Source organism: Ruditapes philippinarum, unplaced genomic scaffold (genome assembly GCF_026571515.1).
Source record: "Ruditapes philippinarum isolate M1 unplaced genomic scaffold, ASM2657151v2 ctg611_1_1_1_1, whole genome shotgun sequence".
In the NCBI taxonomy this organism is placed as follows: Eukaryota; Metazoa; Mollusca; class Bivalvia; order Venerida; family Veneridae; genus Ruditapes; species Ruditapes philippinarum.
Window position 1 is genome coordinate 370,470 of NW_026863843.1, and position 22,133 is coordinate 392,602.

The 22,133-nt window shown below is 32.1% G+C and overlaps 4 protein-coding genes across 4 annotated transcripts; 1 reads left to right on the top strand and 3 right to left on the bottom strand.

Moving 5' to 3' along the window:
* Positions 1–973: 973 nt before the first annotated feature.
* LOC132723486 (uncharacterized) lies at positions 974–3,210 on the bottom strand. Its single transcript, XM_060708215.1, has 2 exons — positions 2,080–3,210; positions 974–1,757 (listed from the first exon to the last, which is right to left on the bottom strand). The coding sequence occupies exons 1-2, from the start codon at positions 2,316–2,318 to the stop codon at positions 1,484–1,486; spliced, it is 513 nt and encodes a 170-aa protein (XP_060564198.1). The 5' UTR covers positions 2,319–3,210; the 3' UTR covers positions 974–1,483.
* A 2,426-nt stretch (positions 3,211–5,636) lies between these two features.
* LOC132723487 (uncharacterized) lies at positions 5,637–7,608 on the bottom strand. The gene is made up of 2 exons (XM_060708216.1): positions 6,251–7,608; positions 5,637–6,029 (listed from the first exon to the last, which is right to left on the bottom strand). The coding sequence occupies exons 1-2, from the start codon at positions 6,487–6,489 to the stop codon at positions 5,759–5,761; spliced, it is 510 nt and encodes a 169-aa protein (XP_060564199.1). The 5' UTR covers positions 6,490–7,608; the 3' UTR covers positions 5,637–5,758.
* Positions 7,609–9,114: 1,506 nt separating this feature from the next.
* Positions 9,115–14,794, top strand: LOC132723488 (uncharacterized). The gene is made up of 3 exons (XM_060708217.1): positions 9,115–9,238; positions 11,541–11,687; positions 12,050–14,794. The coding sequence occupies exons 2-3, from the start codon at positions 11,591–11,593 to the stop codon at positions 13,108–13,110; spliced, it is 1,158 nt and encodes a 385-aa protein (XP_060564200.1). The 5' UTR covers positions 9,115–9,238; positions 11,541–11,590; the 3' UTR covers positions 13,111–14,794.
* Positions 14,795–19,285: 4,491 nt separating this feature from the next.
* LOC132723463 (uncharacterized) lies at positions 19,286–20,109 on the bottom strand. The gene is made up of 2 exons (XM_060708186.1): positions 19,843–20,109; positions 19,286–19,413 (listed from the first exon to the last, which is right to left on the bottom strand). Exons 1-2 carry the CDS (start codon positions 20,065–20,067, stop codon positions 19,300–19,302), a joined length of 339 nt encoding a protein of 112 aa, XP_060564169.1. The 5' UTR covers positions 20,068–20,109; the 3' UTR covers positions 19,286–19,299.
* Between the last annotated feature and the right edge of the window lie 2,024 nt (positions 20,110–22,133).

Sequence of the window (22,133 nt, forward strand, 5' to 3'; positions counted from 1 at the left end):
GTTGAATTTGCAGCAACAAATACCGCGATAACTTCCTGAATACTATAAAATTTAGTATTCTATTTTGACGATCATGCCTGATTAGCATGCACAATGCTATTCTTCAAGAAATTACAATAGACAACATATATTTGGGGAAAACACATGCTCATACCAACTTTCGTTTTCGCTTTCGTCGGCCATTAGTCCGTATCGCATGATATCACATCGCTTAAAGGAGTATCGCACCGCTATACGTTCGACCCCCTAATCTCGGAAACCCTCCTTGTGACTTCTTAACTCTAAAGGTTATATAATAAAGCAAATATGCTAAAGTAATTACAATGTATCATTTTTCAACTAAGAACAGTGGGGAAAATGTACCTGTAGATGATGAAAACCCTACTTAATTACTCACCACAGACAGACCAATTTACATGGAGGTACTATAAATATTTCCCCACGATTTGTGTACCATTTGATGTAGGTCTGGGCCGATTACTTGTGTGTAAATTTTCACATCACTTTTTCCCTCGCTTCGTTTTTTTTCCTTCAGAATAATTATTTTTGATGTGTAAAATGACCCTAAAATGAAAAGCGTGGCAACGAACAAACATCAATATTCGATTTAATTTTTAGGATACTTTAATAGCCTCGGTGGAGCTACTTAAATGGTGATATGTTCGGGGTCCTTACTCGACAGCCAAATCTGCTTTTTGTGCTTCAAACTTTAATTTATGGACACTCATTTAACATAAACTACATACATACAACACCTTGTGATGTAAGTAAATAATAAAAATAAATAGAAACGGTTTATGTTTCTTCGTCGCGTAGGTTAAAAGATAGTACCGAGACCAAAAAGTTTCATACCCCTATTAATTCCCAAGGGGCATATATACATACTGCTAAAAAATAAACGTTATCTTGACTTTGCTTACAGTTGTAAGGATGATAGACAAAATGAATTAGATCTACCAACTCTTGGTCATAATTATTTAGGAATTACCATCATGTATTCTGGATATATTTCACAAAATAAATATTTATTTACAAGTAACACATTTCGTCGATCCATATGACCATATCTATTAATTTTAAAACATAAAGTTTCTGCTACATGAATATGTGCAATATTTAAGGCGATTTCAATGATAGATATTAAGTATGGAACTCGATCAGCTAAAAGTGTCCCTCGAAACATGTGCATGTGGAATTTGTACTTGTAAAATAAATTATCCGGTGTGGCGGGTTTTTTTAAGAAGACCTATTTATAATACAATAACGGATTATCTTAAATCAGTATATATTTTAACTAGCAGAAAATACATCTTTTATGAATGTCATAGATATGTCAAACAAATCTTTGTTCAGATTTTCTCTCAAAGTATTTATAAATTATTATATATTGTATGTATAGTTTATAATTTCATTTAAGAGCAGTATGACCAGTTTATACGTCATTAAAATTTCAGCTATATCAAATGGTCATGACATTCTTTATTTAAACCACAAAATTTGGGTAATAGTCCTCTTCTTGTATGTCAGGAGAAGGATGTCGTCTGCCACAGGCTCCTGCAGGTTTCGTTAACCTCTTCAGAATCTTACGCATGGTTTTCCGGGATACTGGGTCACGTGGTGATTCGATGTCTTGCAGACCTTGTTCATACTCAGTGAAAACTCGTCGGTAATGACCACATCCTCGAGGATTGGATTTTGACCCAGGTGTCTGAGTTAATCTAGCGACCACCTCGTCTACATAACTTTTGTCAGCTACCCTTAAACATAAAAAACACGAAAACTGTTACACGTTTCATCGTCATCGTAAAAAGTTTAAATATTGTTTTTTAATTGCAATTATATTCCATATAACCACCAAGTTATTTAATTATATGCATCTATTCGTTGGAATATTGATGATAGTCATACGTCACGTGACTCATGTACCATTTGAAATTGAATTAACAAAAGCTAAACTCGTACATGATGTATAGTATATTGCCTCATTAAAGTTATGATGAATTGTTATCACAATACAATCAACATTATTTAAGGTAAAATTGATGGAATTCTCGCAAAGGTCAAAGACAATCAACTCACCTGAATGCAGGAGCCCGTGGTACGTCGATATCAAATTCTGGCACAAACTCCATATTAGGGTTTCTTTTCCTTTCCCTACGTTTTTTAAAACGATCGCTTGCCTCAATTTCTAATGCCAGTAGCTCTGGTCTATATAACTTTTGTCTAGGCGTGTTTTTGTGCATGGTTTTCTCGCGAGTCGTGTATAAGTGATTAATGTTTTTATCCTGGAGATAGCCATACGTTATGTTAAAAGACATGATTAAATAGTAAATGTTACAATACACCACCAATTAACTCATTTATTACATATTGATCCTTTTTATCCCACTTTTTCACTTTTCTGAAATAAATTTGTCAAATACACTTTTAAATTTATTGCATAAAATACTTTCACGATAAATTTGCAAATCAAACAATTATGAAATTTCAAGACGTTTTATGCCCCCACTCAAAGATCTAGAGTGCCCTTAATCCTTCTCTATTCACGTAAAGCCGAAGTTCTGTCCTTTCGTGACATCACTTGATAATTTACAATTGAAAGTTTGTAGTTTGAGAGGCATTTAATGATTTTTCATTTAAAAAATATACAAATAAATCTTAAACACTCTTTATACAACAAAGTTAATAGATATAACTACATGTACATCAAGTTCTTCATTTTATTTTTTATTGTATTGTTAATGATAAATGCAGAAAAGAAAATAAATAATTCAAGAATCTTTCATCTTATATCCAAAACATCACAACAGTTAGAGTAGCAAATGTTACTGAAGAAAAATTAAAGCCACATAATCGTAATCAAACTATAAAATACGTCCTGAAGTCTTTAAAAGATTATCAAAAGTGATAGACCTCTTAGATCAAATCTATTTGTTCTGAGTGAAAGTTTTGAACTTTGTAAGGACAGTATGTTTACTTTATCTTTAAAATCATGTCTGGATATCGCAATGCATTCAGAAGTTTGTACATTCAGCAACTAGCTGTATTTACGGACCAATTCAACCCTGGTTTTTCAATTAAAACGTCTTCACCATTAACTGTATAAACAGTATTGAAATTTCCATATCTATATGAATAGTAATCTTCTATTAGAGTAAGAACGATTAATATTTGAATGTTTACTACTTGATGTACAAATGACCTTACAACTTTTATAATAATTCCTATACAATCTGATGCAGAACTCATTCGCTGTATGTTTAATGTTAATACTTTATACAGTCGTGATTAAAATACCGATTTTAGATTTTAAATTGCATATTAATATCATTAAATCATAACACTTGGGGTTGGTATAAAACTGTTATATTTCAGTATCAAATGTGGGCGGAGCTAACCGTTTTGCATCAAGGCAACAAGTCATGGTGTACCGCTATATATCAACAGATTAATTCTGTAACATAAACTTGTTTTATAAACTGTCTTTTAAACTTCTTTCATGAACTATATAATTAATTAATTATTTTATGAACTACATAACTAGTGACCCACCTAAACATTAAATCTTTAATAAATTAAGTTTATTTTATTTCTTTTTTTACTATAAACATTGACACTGTCAATGCTTATAGGATCAAAACAAACATATACATATAGGTAAGTAAAAACATTCTTATCCTTATAAAAATCAAAAACTATTTACTATATATATACTCAATGTCGTCTTCACAATCTACCTCATAAATAACGTTATACAATTGAGGCGCGTCACGACAAAACCAACATAGTGCGTTTGCGACCAGCATGGATCCAGACCAGCCTGCGCATCCGCGCAGTCTGATCAGGATCCATGCTGTTCGCTTACCAACTCTATTTCAAGTAGAGAAACTGATAGCGAACCGAACAGCATGCCTGATCAGACTGCGCGGATGCGCAGGCTGGTCTGGATCCATGTTGGTCGCAAACCCATTATGTTGGTTTTGTCATGACGCGGCTCATATCATTTAAAATTGTTGATCTTAAAGCAAGAGGTCCTTTTGGGGGTTGAGTTTTACGTCGCATCAACACAGAATACGCCATATGGCGACTTTCCAGCTTTACTGGTGCAGTAAGACTTAAATTGCCCTTCTGTGCATATTACGGGCACGAACGGGCACCTGAGTAAAACCACCGACGTCCCGTAAACTTTCATGAAGGAATTCATAGTCCCTGTTGGAATTCGAACCCACCGCGGGGAGATGCAAGAGTATTTAAGTCAACGTCCTTAACCACTCGGTCTTGGGCGATTATGCCCATTCTTCGGACAAAAAAGAGTAACATAATTTGATCTAATTTGTTTTCCCCCTTACATACCAGATAATATTGAACAATGAAATTAAATTCAATGAAACATCTTACAAAGCAATATATCAGTAAGTAATTAGAACTTAAAGATGAGGATCAGATTGTTTAACGGTGTATCAAATACTTTAAAAATCTACGTTAAAGATTGAATACTAATTAAAGCACTCTTTTGTTGAAACACAGAGCAGCTTTCACTGAAAGTGACTGTCGAAGTTTGAAAATGAAAATAATAAAAAATAAACTTTATTTTTCTTCCGAAATTTAAATTACAAAGCAAATATTTCTGACTTCTGTCCCCACACTTTCTTATACTATTACTATTTTATAACCATAAGTATGTAAGATATATTTTGACACGTTCTTTATATCAGTAATGTCGAGGGTGCAGTCAAAACAATGTGAAGGAAGGGAGACAACTTCGTTTTTTTTTAGCATGAGTTGAATAATCAAGTGAAGCAATCCGAGCAAAATTGCCATCTATAAACACTTAATTTCTGTCAGTAAAACAAAGTTTATTTTTTGGTTTCTTTATTTTTGTTTTTAAGCATGCTAAAGAAACTAAGACAGAAAAATAACATGACATAAATAAGATATATAAACAATCTGAATCAATACTTTGGAAAGACTAGATTCCATCTACGTTTTCACCATGAAAACAAAATAAAGATTGCACGCACATATCCTTTTTAAGCACGACAAAGTTAATTTAACGCCAGCATGGTCAACGATACACCGGAAAGCGAACCAGACGCTGGTTACCCATTCGGAACTGCCTCGGCTATTATCTATAATAACCTCGGAAACAATCCGGATTGAAAGTAGTTCTACCACGTGGTTTACAGATGTAAACAGAAACAGAGATAATGTAAAACGAATGTATATATTTGACATCTTATGTCTGTTCCGGTACTCTTATGCTTGAAAATATGTCTGACAACAATTTGTTATTCAAATATGCCCACTGATGTTCAATTTTAAACAAATCCGACTAAATGTCAACAGGTTGGTTTTTTGTACTTTCGGTTTCTACAGCCATATTAGTAAATATATAAATAATGTATTGTTTGCTTATGTACCTATGAATTCACTTATTTTAGGTGGACTTTTACTACATATAATGTAAATAAACTTGTCAACAACTCTCAGCATTAAATTACTATTTGTTTACATGTTTAGTTTCTTAGCGTAGGATAGACCGGAATACCGCATCCGTTCTGTGTATTCATACTATTGTGTTCGAGGTCCTTATCCGAAGACTGACGGAAAGGGCCGAGTAGTTGCGATTGGCTGGTTACCATGGAAATATAGTCGTCTTTTGTCTTATCACGCGCCCGTGCTATGACATTAAAGTTTAATTATTCTACGAATGGAAACATCGGATGGAATATTAAGCAGTAAATACTGTGTCTCTTCATCAAAACTTAAAGTTCGGTAGATAATCTTCTTCTCGTAAATCCGGGGACTGATGTCTGCGTCCACAACCACATGGCTGCATCAATCTGTCTAGAATACTGTTCATTTTTCGGCGAGTTACTGGCTCACGTGGTGATTCTAGTTCCTCTTCTTCCCATTCATACTCGTGAAAGCCGCGCTGATAGTGACCACAACCTCTAGGGTCTGACTTTATCTTTGGTCTTTGTGTCAATCTAGAAACGATTTCATCAACGTACGCTTTGTTCGCTTTTCTGTAATATATAATATTTCAACAGTATTGAAACAATCAAACAAATAAACAAACAGACATGATATCAAATAGTTGAAAATGTTTTACTTACTGAATCTAAAATTCGGACTGATTATTTCGTGCTATGTATTTTCTATATTAACTCACAGTAAAGCTTATAAGATCAATATTCTCGATAATTTAGAACTACTTGCTGTTGTTATAGTGATGAAATATAGATACCTAAATGCTGGTGCACGAGGAACTTCTATATCGAATTCGGGCACAAACTCCATATTAACTTTCGGTTTTTTGTCTTTCCTTTGTCTATGTCTTTCTCTAGCTTGTATTTCTAATTCTAAGAACTCCGGTCTATAGAACTTCTGTCGTGGGACATTTTTGTGCATAGTTTTCTCGCGCGTCGTGTACAAATGTTTTATATTTTTGCCTTGTAGACTACCGTATGTCACATTGAACGCCATGATTACAAATAATTATACTATATCCTTTGTTTACACACGTATCTTAAAATACATCAATATTGAGAGCTGTTAAATTAAATTCACATTTTCTCTATAAAAATGATCAATTATTTTAAATCCCTAATATCGGGAATCATAATTCCAATTATTTCTATCAGTCTATATATTTAGATTTAAACAAGCACTTAACATTATAGATTTCACTTTAAATTAGACAAACTAATGCTTCTTTCAAACCTTCGTGTTCGTTGTTTGGCACATACACTTTTGTTATATACACTTCTTTATAGAATATTTACCTATTCTATTGAAAAATCTACATCAACATTTAAAGATCTCGGCGTATTATCGATACTTTATCTCAAACGAAAACTATTCTATTCAAAATTGTTCCAAAAACGGAAAAGCGACACATAATTTAGTATGAAAATACTCGTATCAAATTTCCGATAACAATTTTTCCTATTTATCAGTAAGTAACTACGCCACCTTTCAAAACGTGGAAATTAATTTTGATAATTTACTTTAAATCACATGTAATAGTCACCGCAATAATCCACAATACATTTATACATGTCGTAGGGTTAATTTTTTGTTAGATCATATTTTATGACCAGTTTTGTTCGCACTAATCAAATGCCAATACTTGCTTATAAAAAATTCAAAACCTGTGATGATTTTACCGGTACAAATTGATATCTATAGACGGGTTTACAATGATCTTGTATATGTCACACTTATTCCTCTGTATGTTAACTTCACAACGAATGTTTTTTATTAAACAATTCTTTTAGAAAACGAAAGTAAAGCGCGTTCTCGAACTCTTATATCCATAGTAATTTTAAATTATTAATCACACATTTTTGAATCAACTCAAATCTTTTTTTCTGACTGCGTATCCATTTTGTTGGAATTCGATTATTTTACACAGTTACAAATTCAATAAATCAGGAACAATGCCAGTAACAGTGGTGAAATGATATAATCCTAATCCATATTACAATATTGTCCGCTTTGAAGATTAACTTTATCACGATATACAATGCATTGACCTTTTTATATGAATTGCTATATTACATTTTCTAATAGTTTCAATTTATTACCCCTATTGTAAACAACCAATTGTAGAGATAACAGCAAATATCAAACCGGGTAGACGGCAAATATAATGAGAGTGTATATTGCCTTTTTTGCTATAATATATCGTTTAATCTTGATCAAGTGAATCATACATACGAGGGTAAATGAGAACACTGAATGTTTGATAGTTCTATATAAATATTTATAAGGATTATCTTAAAACTTTGCCGCCTATTTTATTCTACTTAGATTATTGGCAGAAAGTTAATGTTCACCACAGCTCATGTAAAGCGTCTACAAAAAAAAATTTCATAAAAAATAAGTTATGTACAGTATTTGAGCTCAGCAATTAGTTTAAAATGTAACATTATAAGACCTGGAACGATTAGAATTAAAACTATACAAAATAAGTATTCATAAATTGTGAAATTATTCTAGAAAATAATTCTTTTAGGAAAACAACAACAATAAATACAACAAATCATTGAAGTTTGTGTGCGCGTGTGTGTTTTTGCCGTTTTGTTTTGTGCATGCGTCCGTATTCAATGTGAATTTGAAGTCACTTGTCAATTTTTGAACTAACGGGAGACTATCTATACATATTAAACAATTGGCTGCTAGAGTCACATTTATCTGCCCTGTTTCGAATGTGACTTCTAGTACTCATGTTAAATATTATCATTAAGTGTTTCCATAATCGTATGTTTGATTCTCGAATTCTGTTGTAACATTTCTAATAGACATGGTCTTTCAAAATAGTTCTATTTGAAAGACCCTGTCTGTTATTTAACACGCATGTACAAAATGTATATTGTACGTAAACAGTATATAAAAATGTTCCAGAAGAAAATATTATGTTGATATTCTAAGCAAGTTTTTAACCGTTTTAGCATTGATTTCATGCATGTGCTATTTAGAAAAAAAACGTATTTCTTTTATGCAGATATTTATGGCATTATTCTAAGTAAAAAAAACAACTAAAAATGTGTATACTACACACGGCAGGTATAGCTACGCCACTCGTGAGAATACTGTTTTTAAAGCCCACTCGATGAAATAAAATTTCATCTTACACACAAACAAACAAATATCCTCTATATAATTAAAAGAAGTTTTTTTAGGTTAGTGTAAGCTCGAAATATATTTCACCTTGTGAACACCAAAAGTTCATATTTCACTCGTGGCTGCGCCACTCGTGAAATATACCTTTTGGTGCTCACTCGGTGAAATATATTCCGATCTTACACTGAACTAAACAAAATATCCTCTATTTCTTAATGGATCGTCATCTTAACTGATTTGGATGCAATCATATTTGCATATGCGTGATGTACACGATAAAATTTAAAGGCTTTCACAAAGTCATATAAAAGTCTTTTGGAATTTGAGATTTTACTTAATTAAATGTTTAAAAAAATCTTACAAGAAAAATAAAAGCCTTGGTCTTACATAAAAAATATTTAACACATACACATATATTAAAGCTCTCATGAATAATTTCGTCAAACCCGGGTCGAAAAACTGTTATGTAAAATTTGAGTTTCGTACACTCATTCGTACTTGTCAACTGGTTCTACGCTTAAAGCCAGGTAAAATATGCAGGATAGTATACAACTGATAATGTGCGGGGAACCAGTATAGGAGACATGTAAACAAGGAAATAACACAGGTAAACTTATGTGATATTTTTTCTTCTTAATTTCATTTATATTCTCAATAATTTAATTGTGAAAAATCATTTACATTTCATTTCATATAAAATTAGTCCATATGATACTTCAGTTTTAATTACCATTGTAATTTCTGTTTAAATTTAATGAGATCAAATGCAGTTTTTAGCAATATTACCAGATAACGTGAAACGTGTTTCTAGACATGTTTTACGATTATTGTAATATATTGGTGGAATGTCGTCAATAATGGTCAGATAACATCTCCCTTTTATATATACTTGTATATACGATGTATATGGTCTACAATGTATGTTCGACAGGCTTGCATAATTATGTTATGTTATGTCTTAAACGTTTTGAATGAGACATGTATATGTCAAATTAGACAATAATTGATCGTTGTAGATAAATAAAACGAAACGTGGCTGAAATCAAAAGAAAAAAACCTTTAAATTATCTGAAAATCTCTGATCGTTAAGGTGGAATAATATGTCATTGTTAATTTGAATGCATCTAACTTATTTTTTTGTTTGCTTTTGCTGAAAATTCATTTACTCGTGGATAATACTCATACATTTATTCATACACTCAGAATAACAGTTTTTAGAAAAACTCATTATTTTTGATAATATAATTTCACTGCTAAATGTATTGCTGTACTTTAATATCAACACTGTTGAAAAACGGCATTATATTGTTCAGTTACTTGATGTATTGCATTATATTGTTCTTTGATTTGATTAAACAGTCACGTTCGTTGTGTCCCCATTAATATGATAAATGTGTTCCTCACCAGTTTTCATATTTGAAATATTTGTATTATATTTCACTGTATGCTAGCTTTATTTGAGATGAGAAGATCGACTAGGATCGTTTAACATCTATTAAAACTGACCAGTCCGTGACCGCAATTATCATACAAATATAAAAGAACTTGGCTTCGTTTACAACCCGATGTTAAATTAGGCATTTTAAATTATACAGGCTGATCAATTTTATTGAAAGAGAATTTTACCAATTTTATTTGCAGGGTAGTGTAAAACAAATGTATTAAGTTATGTCAGCCGATACAATAACCGATTTTTAAAGGTTCTATAAGCCTCAAACATGTTATTATTATTTTTTTTCAAAGTTTTTAAGGCGTTCTGTTTAAGTTTCCGAAGTGATACTCGCTGGCCATATAGTTTAACCATCATTTGCGTAAATCTGTAGTGATCAATGTATGGGAGACAAATCAACGTTGCTTTCTTGCGTGATAAGCATCCAAATTAATATACATGTTTTAGTAAAACAATTCAAAACGTAGGTTTTCAGAAGAAAATAAGAGTGTAATTCGTTGAACATATATAATTCTGTTTCTCTGAAGTAGGACAGACAAATCAATAAGTTTTTATGAAGTTTATCCTATTTACATATCGGTTGTGTTTCTAAGGCTCCATATAAAGAATAATTAATTATTGAAAGAAAGAATAATTTGTTAGTTTGTTGTTGACAAACAATTCATTTAAACCCTCTCCTACAATGAAAATCTCACATTGAAAAAGCTTCATTTTCTTCCTTCAATACCGGAAGCAGTCATTTTTTGCAAAGTTCGCTTTCTCCGGAAAACACATATACAATATTACATCGTAAGCATCCTCAATGCATTTCTAAGCTGAAATACTTGACGGTTAATGCCAAGGTGACATTTGTTTCTTTGAAATAATGAAGCATGTGGTCGTTTATGATTGATCAATATGATGTTATAGACGATGTTTGCTTTACACTTTAATCAATATCAAACAAATCTTGCATGTTTCATATCTTTATGAAACATCTAGCAAACACAAGTCGATGCTATAACAAAACGTATCGCCCAAATATTATTGTATTATACTATAGTATTGCTAATATGTTTAATTAATGGATATAGTTCCGAGGTAAACATTTAATATTTTTGCTTTTATTCTAGTTCATAGAAAAACTATCTTAGAGGCTGCGCTGCAAATATATAGGTTTCTAATATGACATTTAGATGTTTTTTTTTTATAAGTTTTGAATTCAGAGTTTTATTTTACCACATTTGCAGTCGTAGTTTAAAAACATGATGTAAATAGATTCTTTTGTTTTGAAAATACATTGTATTAGAGCAAAATATAGACTATACTATTATATAATGTTTTATCAAACTATTGTAGAATATTGTCATCATACTACACTTTGTAACAAATTCTGACGAAATCAATAACATTGAAACAAACAAAAAATTTTAAAATTTAAATAAACTTTGTGAATTTCTTAATTTGTTTATATTTCCAGATTTTAGATCCAGCAAGTCACCCTGATCAGTACAACCAACATGTGCAGAAATGTATTGTCATCCTCAATATTTATTCTCGAAGCACGGATTTCTCGTGCAAGTATATCTGTCACTTGCAGTCATTTTCGGAACCATTTTCTGGATAGGTAAGATTTACTATTGTTTAGAATTCTAGGTAATATTTAATGCGAAATAAATCAATGAGGATCAATTTTAACAGACAGCTTATAAGCCTATGATAGGCTTAGTTAAAAACTAGTTTTTCTTTGTTTATGAAACTACTTGATTTCTTTTACCGACGTGTTCGTGTTTTCATGTCTGAGGGATATACATGTATACATTTTTCTCGCACTTACACTGCAGTAATTTGATCTTTTTAACAATAAATAACCATATACAATAAACTTGTATTTGGCGGATTATTATCAAAGGTGTTATTTCACGAAAAATATGCTACAGAATAACTATGAAAGTTGCTATGGTGATATTTTTGTATTTTCTTTTACAGAAGCAACAACAGTATTGTGTGACAGATGTTTAAACAATAGCACGTGCCGCGTTATAACACATATTGAATCAAATGTTTCGACCTTCTATTGCGCATGCTTGCAAGGATGGATCGGTGAGCGTTGTCATATACGTGTTCGTCTGATTCTCGTTTCTGTAACTATGACGTCAGCAACATTAAAGTGGGAATATTTAACAACCGGTTTAGAAAATCTCCCGAAAATTACAAACGTTAGAAATTTAAAAGATAATCTAGAACCTTCTCAGATTGATCTCACATCTGGTGATTATGATAAAACAGTCACTAAAGGAACTTACTATCGATATACGCAAGCGCAATTAAACGTTAATTATTGGTCCGATAGTCAAAGAAGTGAGTGCAATATTGTCCCTAATCTTACCAAATCAGTTTTTACAATCTCAGGTCTGGACAGCAGAACAGAATACACGTTTTGTGCCAAAACTGATCACACATACATGTGTGACTTTGATCTAGTCAGTTATTCAAATGACATTGTCCCTGCATGTGTGTATGTGACTACAAAAGCAGACGACTGTTCTGTTCCACGTGTTTATATAATCTTAATTTCTTGTGTAGCTATAGTTGGATTAATCATCCTTTTAATTGTAGGAATTGTCTCAAAGAGAAACAATTATTTTTCGTTCCTTATTTGTTTAAATCAAAATAAAGATCATCAGGCACGTCGTACTGTTGCCATGCGCTCACCAAAACCACCAGCGGACGGATATCGTACGGACATATATCTACTCAAATCACCTACAGCTAACCATACGATCTCGATTACTGCACCAAACTGTCCCGGAAAACCAAAATACCCGTTGATTAAGAAAAGACTACGAGGTTATGCCTCGTTTTCAGCTCAGAATGAGCAGACGATTCCCCTTTCAACTGTTCTAGAATATAACGAGGGTGACTTTGATGGGGAATATATTCACTCGGACGCTGAATCTAATGCAGCAGACGAATCTGACATGATCGTTGAAACCAATATACATGTAGTAAAAAGTGATGAAGTAAACGTAAACAACTCTGATGATTAATGTGATGTGCCTTAATAATTCAGAAACGCAGTATTAACGTTATTGTGACAAGTCATAGATTAAATGCTCACTAGTGTTATATGTGTCATATAAGATTGAAAAGGTGTGCGCATATTGTATTATTCAGTTGCATTTCATTGTTGATAGTAACTAGCGTTTTATTTTTTACGTTTTTACGATTAAAGGAAATAATTAAATTGGCTTTGTGGACTCACTAGCTTTAAGTGTATATTGTTTCATTAAGTTGCCAAAGGTACTTGGAGTTTATAAATTATTATGAAATATTTCATCACATGTTTAACACATTATGTTTTTGCACAAATTATATTTTAAATTATATATCTTGCACAACTATTTATTCTTTTTACCAGACCACCTTTTAAATCGTCTGCCGTTTGAAACGTCGCTTTAAGATTTTTCTTTTTAAAAAGTACATGTTATGTTGGTTTTTTTTATGGAAGATGTTCAGTTAATGATAAAAATATTATTTTTTTAATTCACATACAGCTTTAATTAGTTGAAGACCTCACAATGTAATCATTTGTATGTTAGTGTTTGTATTTGTTTCTTATTTGATATAATATTATATTTTATAAATGATCTCAGATGATACTAATTAGAACAGTTTTAGCAAAATGCCACCTGACTTATATACGTGTACGTACATTTATAGAGAGTGCCTTAAAGACTATTGAAAACATTGATGTTTACATGTTTAATATTCTAATTAATTCTTTATTTTCAGTTTTACAGGAATATACTACAAAATCATATATTCAATATGGCCTCATTTTGAACGCTAAGTACTGATATTTGAATCATTTACAATATTTGCACAAATACATTCAATAAACATGTATACAAATTTCCTAGCTAAATAAAAGGCCGTTAAAGGGATCGTGTAAAAAATAACACAAGAGGTCATCTCTGAGATAAAATATTTCTATCTCCTTGTTAACATGTTTTTTATGTTCTTTTTGACATTGTTTAATTGTTTAGAGCAATTATTTTACCATAAGATGAAGGTACAGGTGCTTTTTGCTGTGATTTATGTTTTGTATTTATTTTCATGTATTGAGCTTGATTCGTATTTGTGTTTATATCTGAAAATATGTGTTTTAACTCATTTTACACTTTGTGTTAAAGAAATTTTTCATGTAAAAACAGCTTTTTGTACGTATAATGTGCATACTGGAAACTAAGGGAAACAGCTTCATATATTGTTGACATGTTTGATTTAACAGAAATAGTTTCAAATAATTCATGATAACAGTTTATAACTAACTTTATTGTATTTTCCTTGGCATGCTGTTTGAAAGTTATCAAACTGGCATAGAATTTTATGTTATACATGTCTTGTCCTTGAACTTTTGTAATGTTTATTCTTTCACACAGAAAAACGACAATGTTTTGTCAGACGAAAACAATATAACTTTGTATATTGAAGTAGAAAACAAAACCATAAAATTCTCTTTCTGTAAATTTCTTCATGAATTTATGAACTTTGAATTGACATAATAATTGTGATGTGGTTTTTATTATTAAAACCGGGTATCTATTTATTGTAGAAATTTATTATTTATTGCACAATATATATGCAGTATTTGCAACTTGATATAAATCATTTGCTTGTTTTTGTTGTAAAAGCTGGGGTAAAATAAAGTCTCAGAATCATAGACAAAGACCACTGTGTTGTCATATTTTATCACCATGTCTATTCAATTACTATCTTTGTACTTTGCCATTTGAAAGGTTTAGCTGGTAGCACTGTCGATTCTAGATTACTAGTATAAATGTCACAGTTGGTGTCATTAAAACTACAATCTACATTGGTTGATTCTGCCTCAAGTCCTAGCATTTTCTTAATTCATTTGTACTGATTACATGCAATTGATATATAATATTGAAGATGGTCTTACGGTTAATACCGATCAATTATTATTAAACTATTTGCAAATAATCTGAAATGGATTTTGCACATATGAATTTGTCACCATTGGTATTTGGACTAGGTCATGTCTGGTCAGAGGGCCTCCGATATATATATATAGTATTTCCGCTGATTCAGATGTTGTATGTTATATTTATAAAGTGCTGTTTATACACTCACATGTTTCTCTAGATTATAGTTGATAGGGCATGTAGATGCTTCGTAGATAAATGTTATTTAAATTATGGTAATAAGTTAGTTACTTTGCATTTAGAACAGTCCATTCTTAGTTCTTGGGATTTCAGTGTGGAAAAAAGAACCTACTGGTTACACTGTACGGTTGTGCTGACTAGCCTTGCACTATATTGGATTTTAATGCCGAATTTAGGGTATTTTATTATAACAGATGGTGGCGTCAGGTATCCAGCAATCATATAAACGTACTAATGTTACAAATACAAGTAGTTGAGTTAAAACTGAGTTTTTAAATGTGACTTGTCAATTAAGTAGGAAAACAATGTATCAGTGTCCCCCTTTTTAACAGACAATATGTCTCACGGTTTCCATATCAGCGGTGGAAATATGTAATCAGGTAAGGATCAAGAACCAACGAATTGTTCAATGTTGATGTATTTTATATGCTATCGAATCACAAGTAAAAGTTGATACAACATCCTGCTTTTACACATGGTGACCACAGGCACGAGTATCGGACCTGGGAAGAAAAAATATGACCAGATTGATAAAAAAAACCTGTGTTCATCTTAAAAGTGTCAAAAAAACAAAAAAAAATGTAATATTTCTAAATACATTAAATACACACGAGATTCGAGTTTCAAACATTTACACGGTCTTTCAATCGCTTTCTACGCCATGGGGCATCCTTGTGTGAAACGTTGCGGTTTTCGTTGCTATTGGCCAATCAGAAGACTATTTACAAAATATCGAACAGCTGATTGACAATGGCGTAGAAAGGAATGTAAAGACCGTGGAAAGGTTTGAAATTCGAATTTTGCGTGTATCAGATGCTACTGACGGTTGTGAGTGGTCCAACTTAATGTATTTAGTAATATTATTTAGTAAATTCAAGTGATTTTGACCCGTACTCAGCTGACATACATGTATTAGTCTATGTTTACGTACCGAATTGTTGTGCCGCAATTCTGTCTACCAAGGATTTTTAGCACGAATTCGCTCGTTTCCTGATAGATATTTCATGAACGGGAAGGGCTAGAGACTTGGGGTTGGTCTCATTTTGAAGCTTAATATAAACGTGAAATAGTGATAAAAGTTTTTTTTAATTGTCTGGCCAATTGTTTTCACAACGGCCCGGGAAATGAATCCCTTGCTCGTAGGCTCGAATCTGGAGTTTCCGACCTTCTCTTAACTTATAGTATAATTTTCAAAGGTGGTCGTTATTTACATTTTTTTTTCTTTTTGACACTTTTAAGATGAACACAGGTTTTTTTTATCAATCTGGTCATATTTTTTCTTCTCAGGTCCGATACTTGTGCCTGCGACGGTGACCAGTGCAGACGGTATCGTCTGATCATGGTCTGCGCTGTTTGCTATTCACTCAGCACAAATTTTGTGTTTTTGTTACCTTTTTTCCAGGTAGAAAGATGGATAAGTTCATTTAAGATATGTTAATACTAAATTCCAATCTGGAATAACCCGCCAGACACAACTTGAATCAAACTCATACGCAGTGGTCCCCCTTTGCTTCGCTACGCAAACTTTTACGAAGTCAAATCACTGTGAGGAGTTTGACTTTATATATTAGCGAGGGTTTTGTCCCTTTTCAGTTGCCAATAACTAAAAACTTTTGTTTTGCTTGCGGATGTTAGTGTGGCGCACTAGTAACAATTATTGTCCCACTACAAATTCAGAGGTTGCTAGTTCGATCCTAAAAATATAAACATTTAATTCTTTTTGGAATGAAACTTAAAAAACTAGTTTCCGTTACAATACTGCACGTTAATTAACCGTCTTTTTCTCCTACAATTAAAAGTTTCTGTACCCGTTGCTTTATTCTCCGAAAAATAAAAATACTAACAGCTCTCTGGATTGAGTGGCACAAACGAGCTTCCGATGGCGGCTATAAATGAACAAATATAACACACTATGTAGATGTTTGTTGTGTTTGAGGATGTTTTCATAATCTATGAATCTAAAAGTTCAGTTATTTATGAGAACGGTAAAAAAATCCAATCAAAACTATTTTAAATATAAAACCGGAAACTATAATGCAGTGTACTTCGTTCGTATCAAATACAAATTATATCAATATTTTTCTCAAAACTGCTAGTTACATCAGTCTGGATATAAGCTATGCGACGATCTGACAAGATTATCACCGAAAGTTAAATCTATCAAAGACAACGTGTAGCACGGGCTAAATCTATCTATCACGTGTTTTGCCTATCAAGTGTTAATTTATAGGTTAATATTATCATGCGCAAAATCTATCGAGGTTATTTAAGTCTTTGATCTAATTCACCAAGGTCTAAATATCTTGGGCTAAATCTATCAACGGTGAACCACGGATTGTCTTTTAAAGACTTAGTCATTAACCGGCTAAGTGTATCATGTTCTAAGTCTATGACAAACGAAAGCTATCAAGGGCTAACTAAATCTATCAGGGTATAAATCTATCATGGGCTAAGTCTATCACGGCCCAAATCTATCATGCTAAATTCTATCATAGGCTAAGTCTGTCATGGGGTTAGTCTATCACTAGCTAAGTAGGTCACAGGTGGAACCTATCACAGACCAAGTACCACTGACTCAATCTATCATAGAATAAGTATATCGTATGCTTAATAAATCATCAGTCATGGGTTAAATCTGTCATGCACAGGCTAAGTCTATCAAAGGCTAAGTCTATCATTACAATGTATAAATATATAATGAGTTAAATTTATCTGTCTAAAGATAAATCTACCATGTGCTTAGTATATCAAGGTCTAAATATATCATGGGTTTAATCTATCAAAGTTAAAGTATATCATAGGCTAAATCTGTCATGGGCTTAGTCTGTCAAGATATTAATCTATCACAAACGAAGTCTGTCATTGGTTAAGTCTATCAAAGGCTAAGTCTTTAACAACTAGCTAAGTATACGAAGTTTTTTTCATAGACATGGTGATCAAGTTTTTGACCCCAGATGCCTAGTGATCCAAGTTCAAACCCTTTCAAAATAATTATTACAAAACATTTTTACAAAGTTTGATGAAAATTCAATTAAATCCAAGAGCTCTAGTGTTAAGAATCAATTTTGGTGATAGCTCGTTACTGACAGGCAAGTCACCTTTCATGTGGGTCATTCTTAATTAACAGCACTGTGTGTGCTCAAAGTTACAAGTCCATGCTAAAGATGTGAATCATGGCCATAAATGAATACAAGAAAGTATAAGCTAATAACTTCAGTGATTGTGGAGACAAAAACTTACATGAGAAACCTTATTCATGAATTTTGTAAATTCACAAATTGTTTTATCAAATCAAACATCAATGTGATTATGTCCTTTAATGGCATGCATATTTTCATGCATAACCTGGGGCAACTTAATTACACCTTAAAATGTATGATAGGGCTCAGGGTTCAAAGCCGGATCAGACTGCACATTTTTCAATTTACATACAACTACAAAATTTAAAAAAATTATGAAACTTTATTCAAAAACACATCTATTGCATTAACAATATAAAGTGTATATAAGGTAACCAAGAAATAAAAGTATCTAAAAATGAGATAAACTATGAAAACTCAAATAGCGATATATAAAAGTTACATTGGTAAAGTGTAAAAATAAATTTATATAAAACTTAATATATGTTTCATGTATGTACAATATAATTTCAAAGAAAAGAAAAAGCACAACAGTATTATTTTTCCTGTATATATAACATGATTCAAAAACAAATATTGAAATTAGAATTTATGTTATGTTGATACTTGATATTTTAGACGATTTCTTCTTTTTGTATATAAAAACAGAACAACATTGCATTAATAAATTAATATTAAGTGTGTGTATAAACAAGAAATTATAGGTGTATTGTAATACAAAAATTCAAAGTCATGTTAAATTACTTCCTATTCAAAGCATGTACCTGCATGTTCATTCACACAATTCATATAATAACCCAATGTTTACAATTTATCATTAACATCTACAGTTTATTAAAATAAATCCAGATTTTCATAAAATTGGTTCAGGAATTGTTCTCAAAATAGATTGCTACTAATTTGAAAATTATTTAAGGGCTCCAGCAACCACTAGTTTTTTGCCTAGGTCTCCATTTGCATGCATTCTGGTAATTTCTTTTTCTCCTCCGACATATTTCCCATCCATAAAAAGTTGAGGAACCTGAAAATATCATTAAAGTTAAACATAAGATTAAGACATTAAACCACGGATTTATATTACATGTAATATAAATCCGTGATTAAACCTATTATTTATTCAACAAAACTACAATGTAGGTGCATAAATGTACATTGTATGCCCCCACCCACAAACAATGTGGACTATAAGTAAGAAAATAATAAGTAGCATAATCTTTAAAGTGTTTACAATTTTATTATTTCATGTATTCACATGTACAGTAAGATTAAAGACAGTGTCATATAAAACATTATGATAGATCCTTTATTAGCTAGCATACATCGTTATTATCATTATGCACTGTTGAATTTGAACCAATATCTTGACGAGTATTGAAAATTTCATCACGTTTAACAAAACTGCTTTTATGCCATGTTCTAATTACATTAAGTTCAATTATGCAAAACCTACCTCTCGCCTGTCCGTTAAACACAAAATCTGGAAATAGTTTTCAATTTGATTGCAATCCTGTCTGGCTTCAATTTCTACGACTTCATAGTTTGGAAATTTCAGTCCATAACTGCCTAAGATTTCCTTTGCAGTTGTACATGCCGGGGAATATGTTTTTGAAAACAGAATAACTTTCCTTTGTAAAAGTTTCTTGTCAATAAACGGTTTTGCTCCAGCACCCGCCATTTTGGCGTCCTTAGAAATTCAATGTTTCTAAAAGCTTGATTTAAGCTTTCTGTATCGTTGTGTTAAATAACCAATCTTCTGTGTCACATAGATTTACATAGAAACTGGAATTATGTACTAATGAAGATTATAGCGTTGTCGTCTCGTAAATAAAAAAGCGTGTTGTGTGGCCATTACATGTCAAGCCAAGTAATATTTGTTTTATAAATTCGGGAATACAAACATATAGTAACACTTTCAAAGCCGACCTTTAAAATATAATACATGAAACCAAAATAAATATATCACATACAAAATAACATAACGACTGTTTACGTCCTAGCGAGGGGGTTGACAGTAAAGGAAGGAAGATAACTAGTATGTTTTGCAAATATAGATAATTATTAAGTTTATAGAAATACTTGTAGTTGTGCATAAAAGAGAACTACAAATCCTTGTTACAAGTACTTTTTAAAGACTAGAATATTATGTTTATTTACCTATACATGTATGTAGGTATGTGTGTGCGCGCGGGCGCGTGTGCGCGTGCGTGCGTGTATGCACATGTACATGTATATATGTATACATGTGTGTGCGCGTATGCGTGTATGTGTGCATGTTTGCGTGCGCGCATGTGTGTATGTAGTGCGTGGGTGGATGGATGCGTTTAAGTGCAATTCCAACATGGTTAAGCCTAATATTAAGAGATGAATTTTGAGTGGAAAGTAGGTGACTGTAGGGTTGTCAATGAGCACCTAAACGTACAGTAGGCGCGGTTCTAGGATATAAAATATTTTAAGGGGGGGGGGGGGGTAATGGTTTGCCAGAGAGGAGAGGGGGCTAATGTGTCACTTTTGTTATTTTTTTGCATGATTGTCGGTGAAACAACGTAAGTTGATAACCATTTCTTAGCAGTGTCCCAATACTAACCAAATCCCAGGAGGGTGAGGGTGGTGGGGGTCATGACCCCCTAACCACCAGTCCATTTCCTGGATCCGCGCATGCAGTAACCTGAATAACAATAATAAAGGAGGATGCACTGCTTAGGCTGTTGTTGTCAAGCAAAAAGGTACATACTGTGATGTATTAGGATAATTCAAATAGTTTTTTAGATGAGTCTGGGCCACCTTGCCTATTTGCTTTATATATTTGATTTATACGTTTTATCACCTTTGAATATTATGAGCCTGTCTTTTCTCATCTCTTTACGAAGCGTCATAAAATTCCATTTAAACAATTACCATTTAGTTAAATGAAATCATTCAAATATATAAATCTTTGAACAGATTAAATATTTATATACAGTATATATAATTGTTCACCAATGCAAATCAATAACGGCTCTAAGGTACTAGTACTGGTTGGTTTTATTTGGGAATTATAAAAGAACAACAATTGTTGCTTAACTAGAAGCCTTTATTTAATGATGCCATCATTTATGTAATATAACACTAGTGAGACGCAAATGACAGAAAACAACAACAATTTAAACAGCTCTTAAAGAGCGACGTAATAGCTTATATGGTTATCCGATTGCCCACTGTTTAACGAACTTAGACGCTCATTTCTGGGAAAAGTTCTCCAAAACATTGGACCATCAGTATCCCGACACAGGTGCTGTAATAGCTCGGGGCATTTTCTTAGGTGCCAGACATATGAATACTCTTGGATTAGATGATGGCATGTCCCCGTGCGATATAAACCTAACATTATAACTTTATCTGTATTGTACATCAGACATAAAAAATGGCCTTCTTTTTAGTTACATATGACAATATATGAGTTTCTATCTTCCTTATAGATATCTTTTATTTTGTTTCGATAAGACATCATAAAATTAAAAATAGAACAATTGATTAGCGTTTAATGTCAATCTAGTCAAAAGAATGAAAAATTAAATTCTATCAGAATATATTTATACCACACATTTATACATTGGCTATGCCATTTTGTTTTATGTAAGTACTCTTAAAATTTCTCCCTAAATTTCGTTATTTAGATTAAGAACCATAAAGTCCTTGAAAATAGTAATGTATGGATCCTGCACTTCCTGTCAACCACTGCTACTAATTGAAACTATTGTTAAC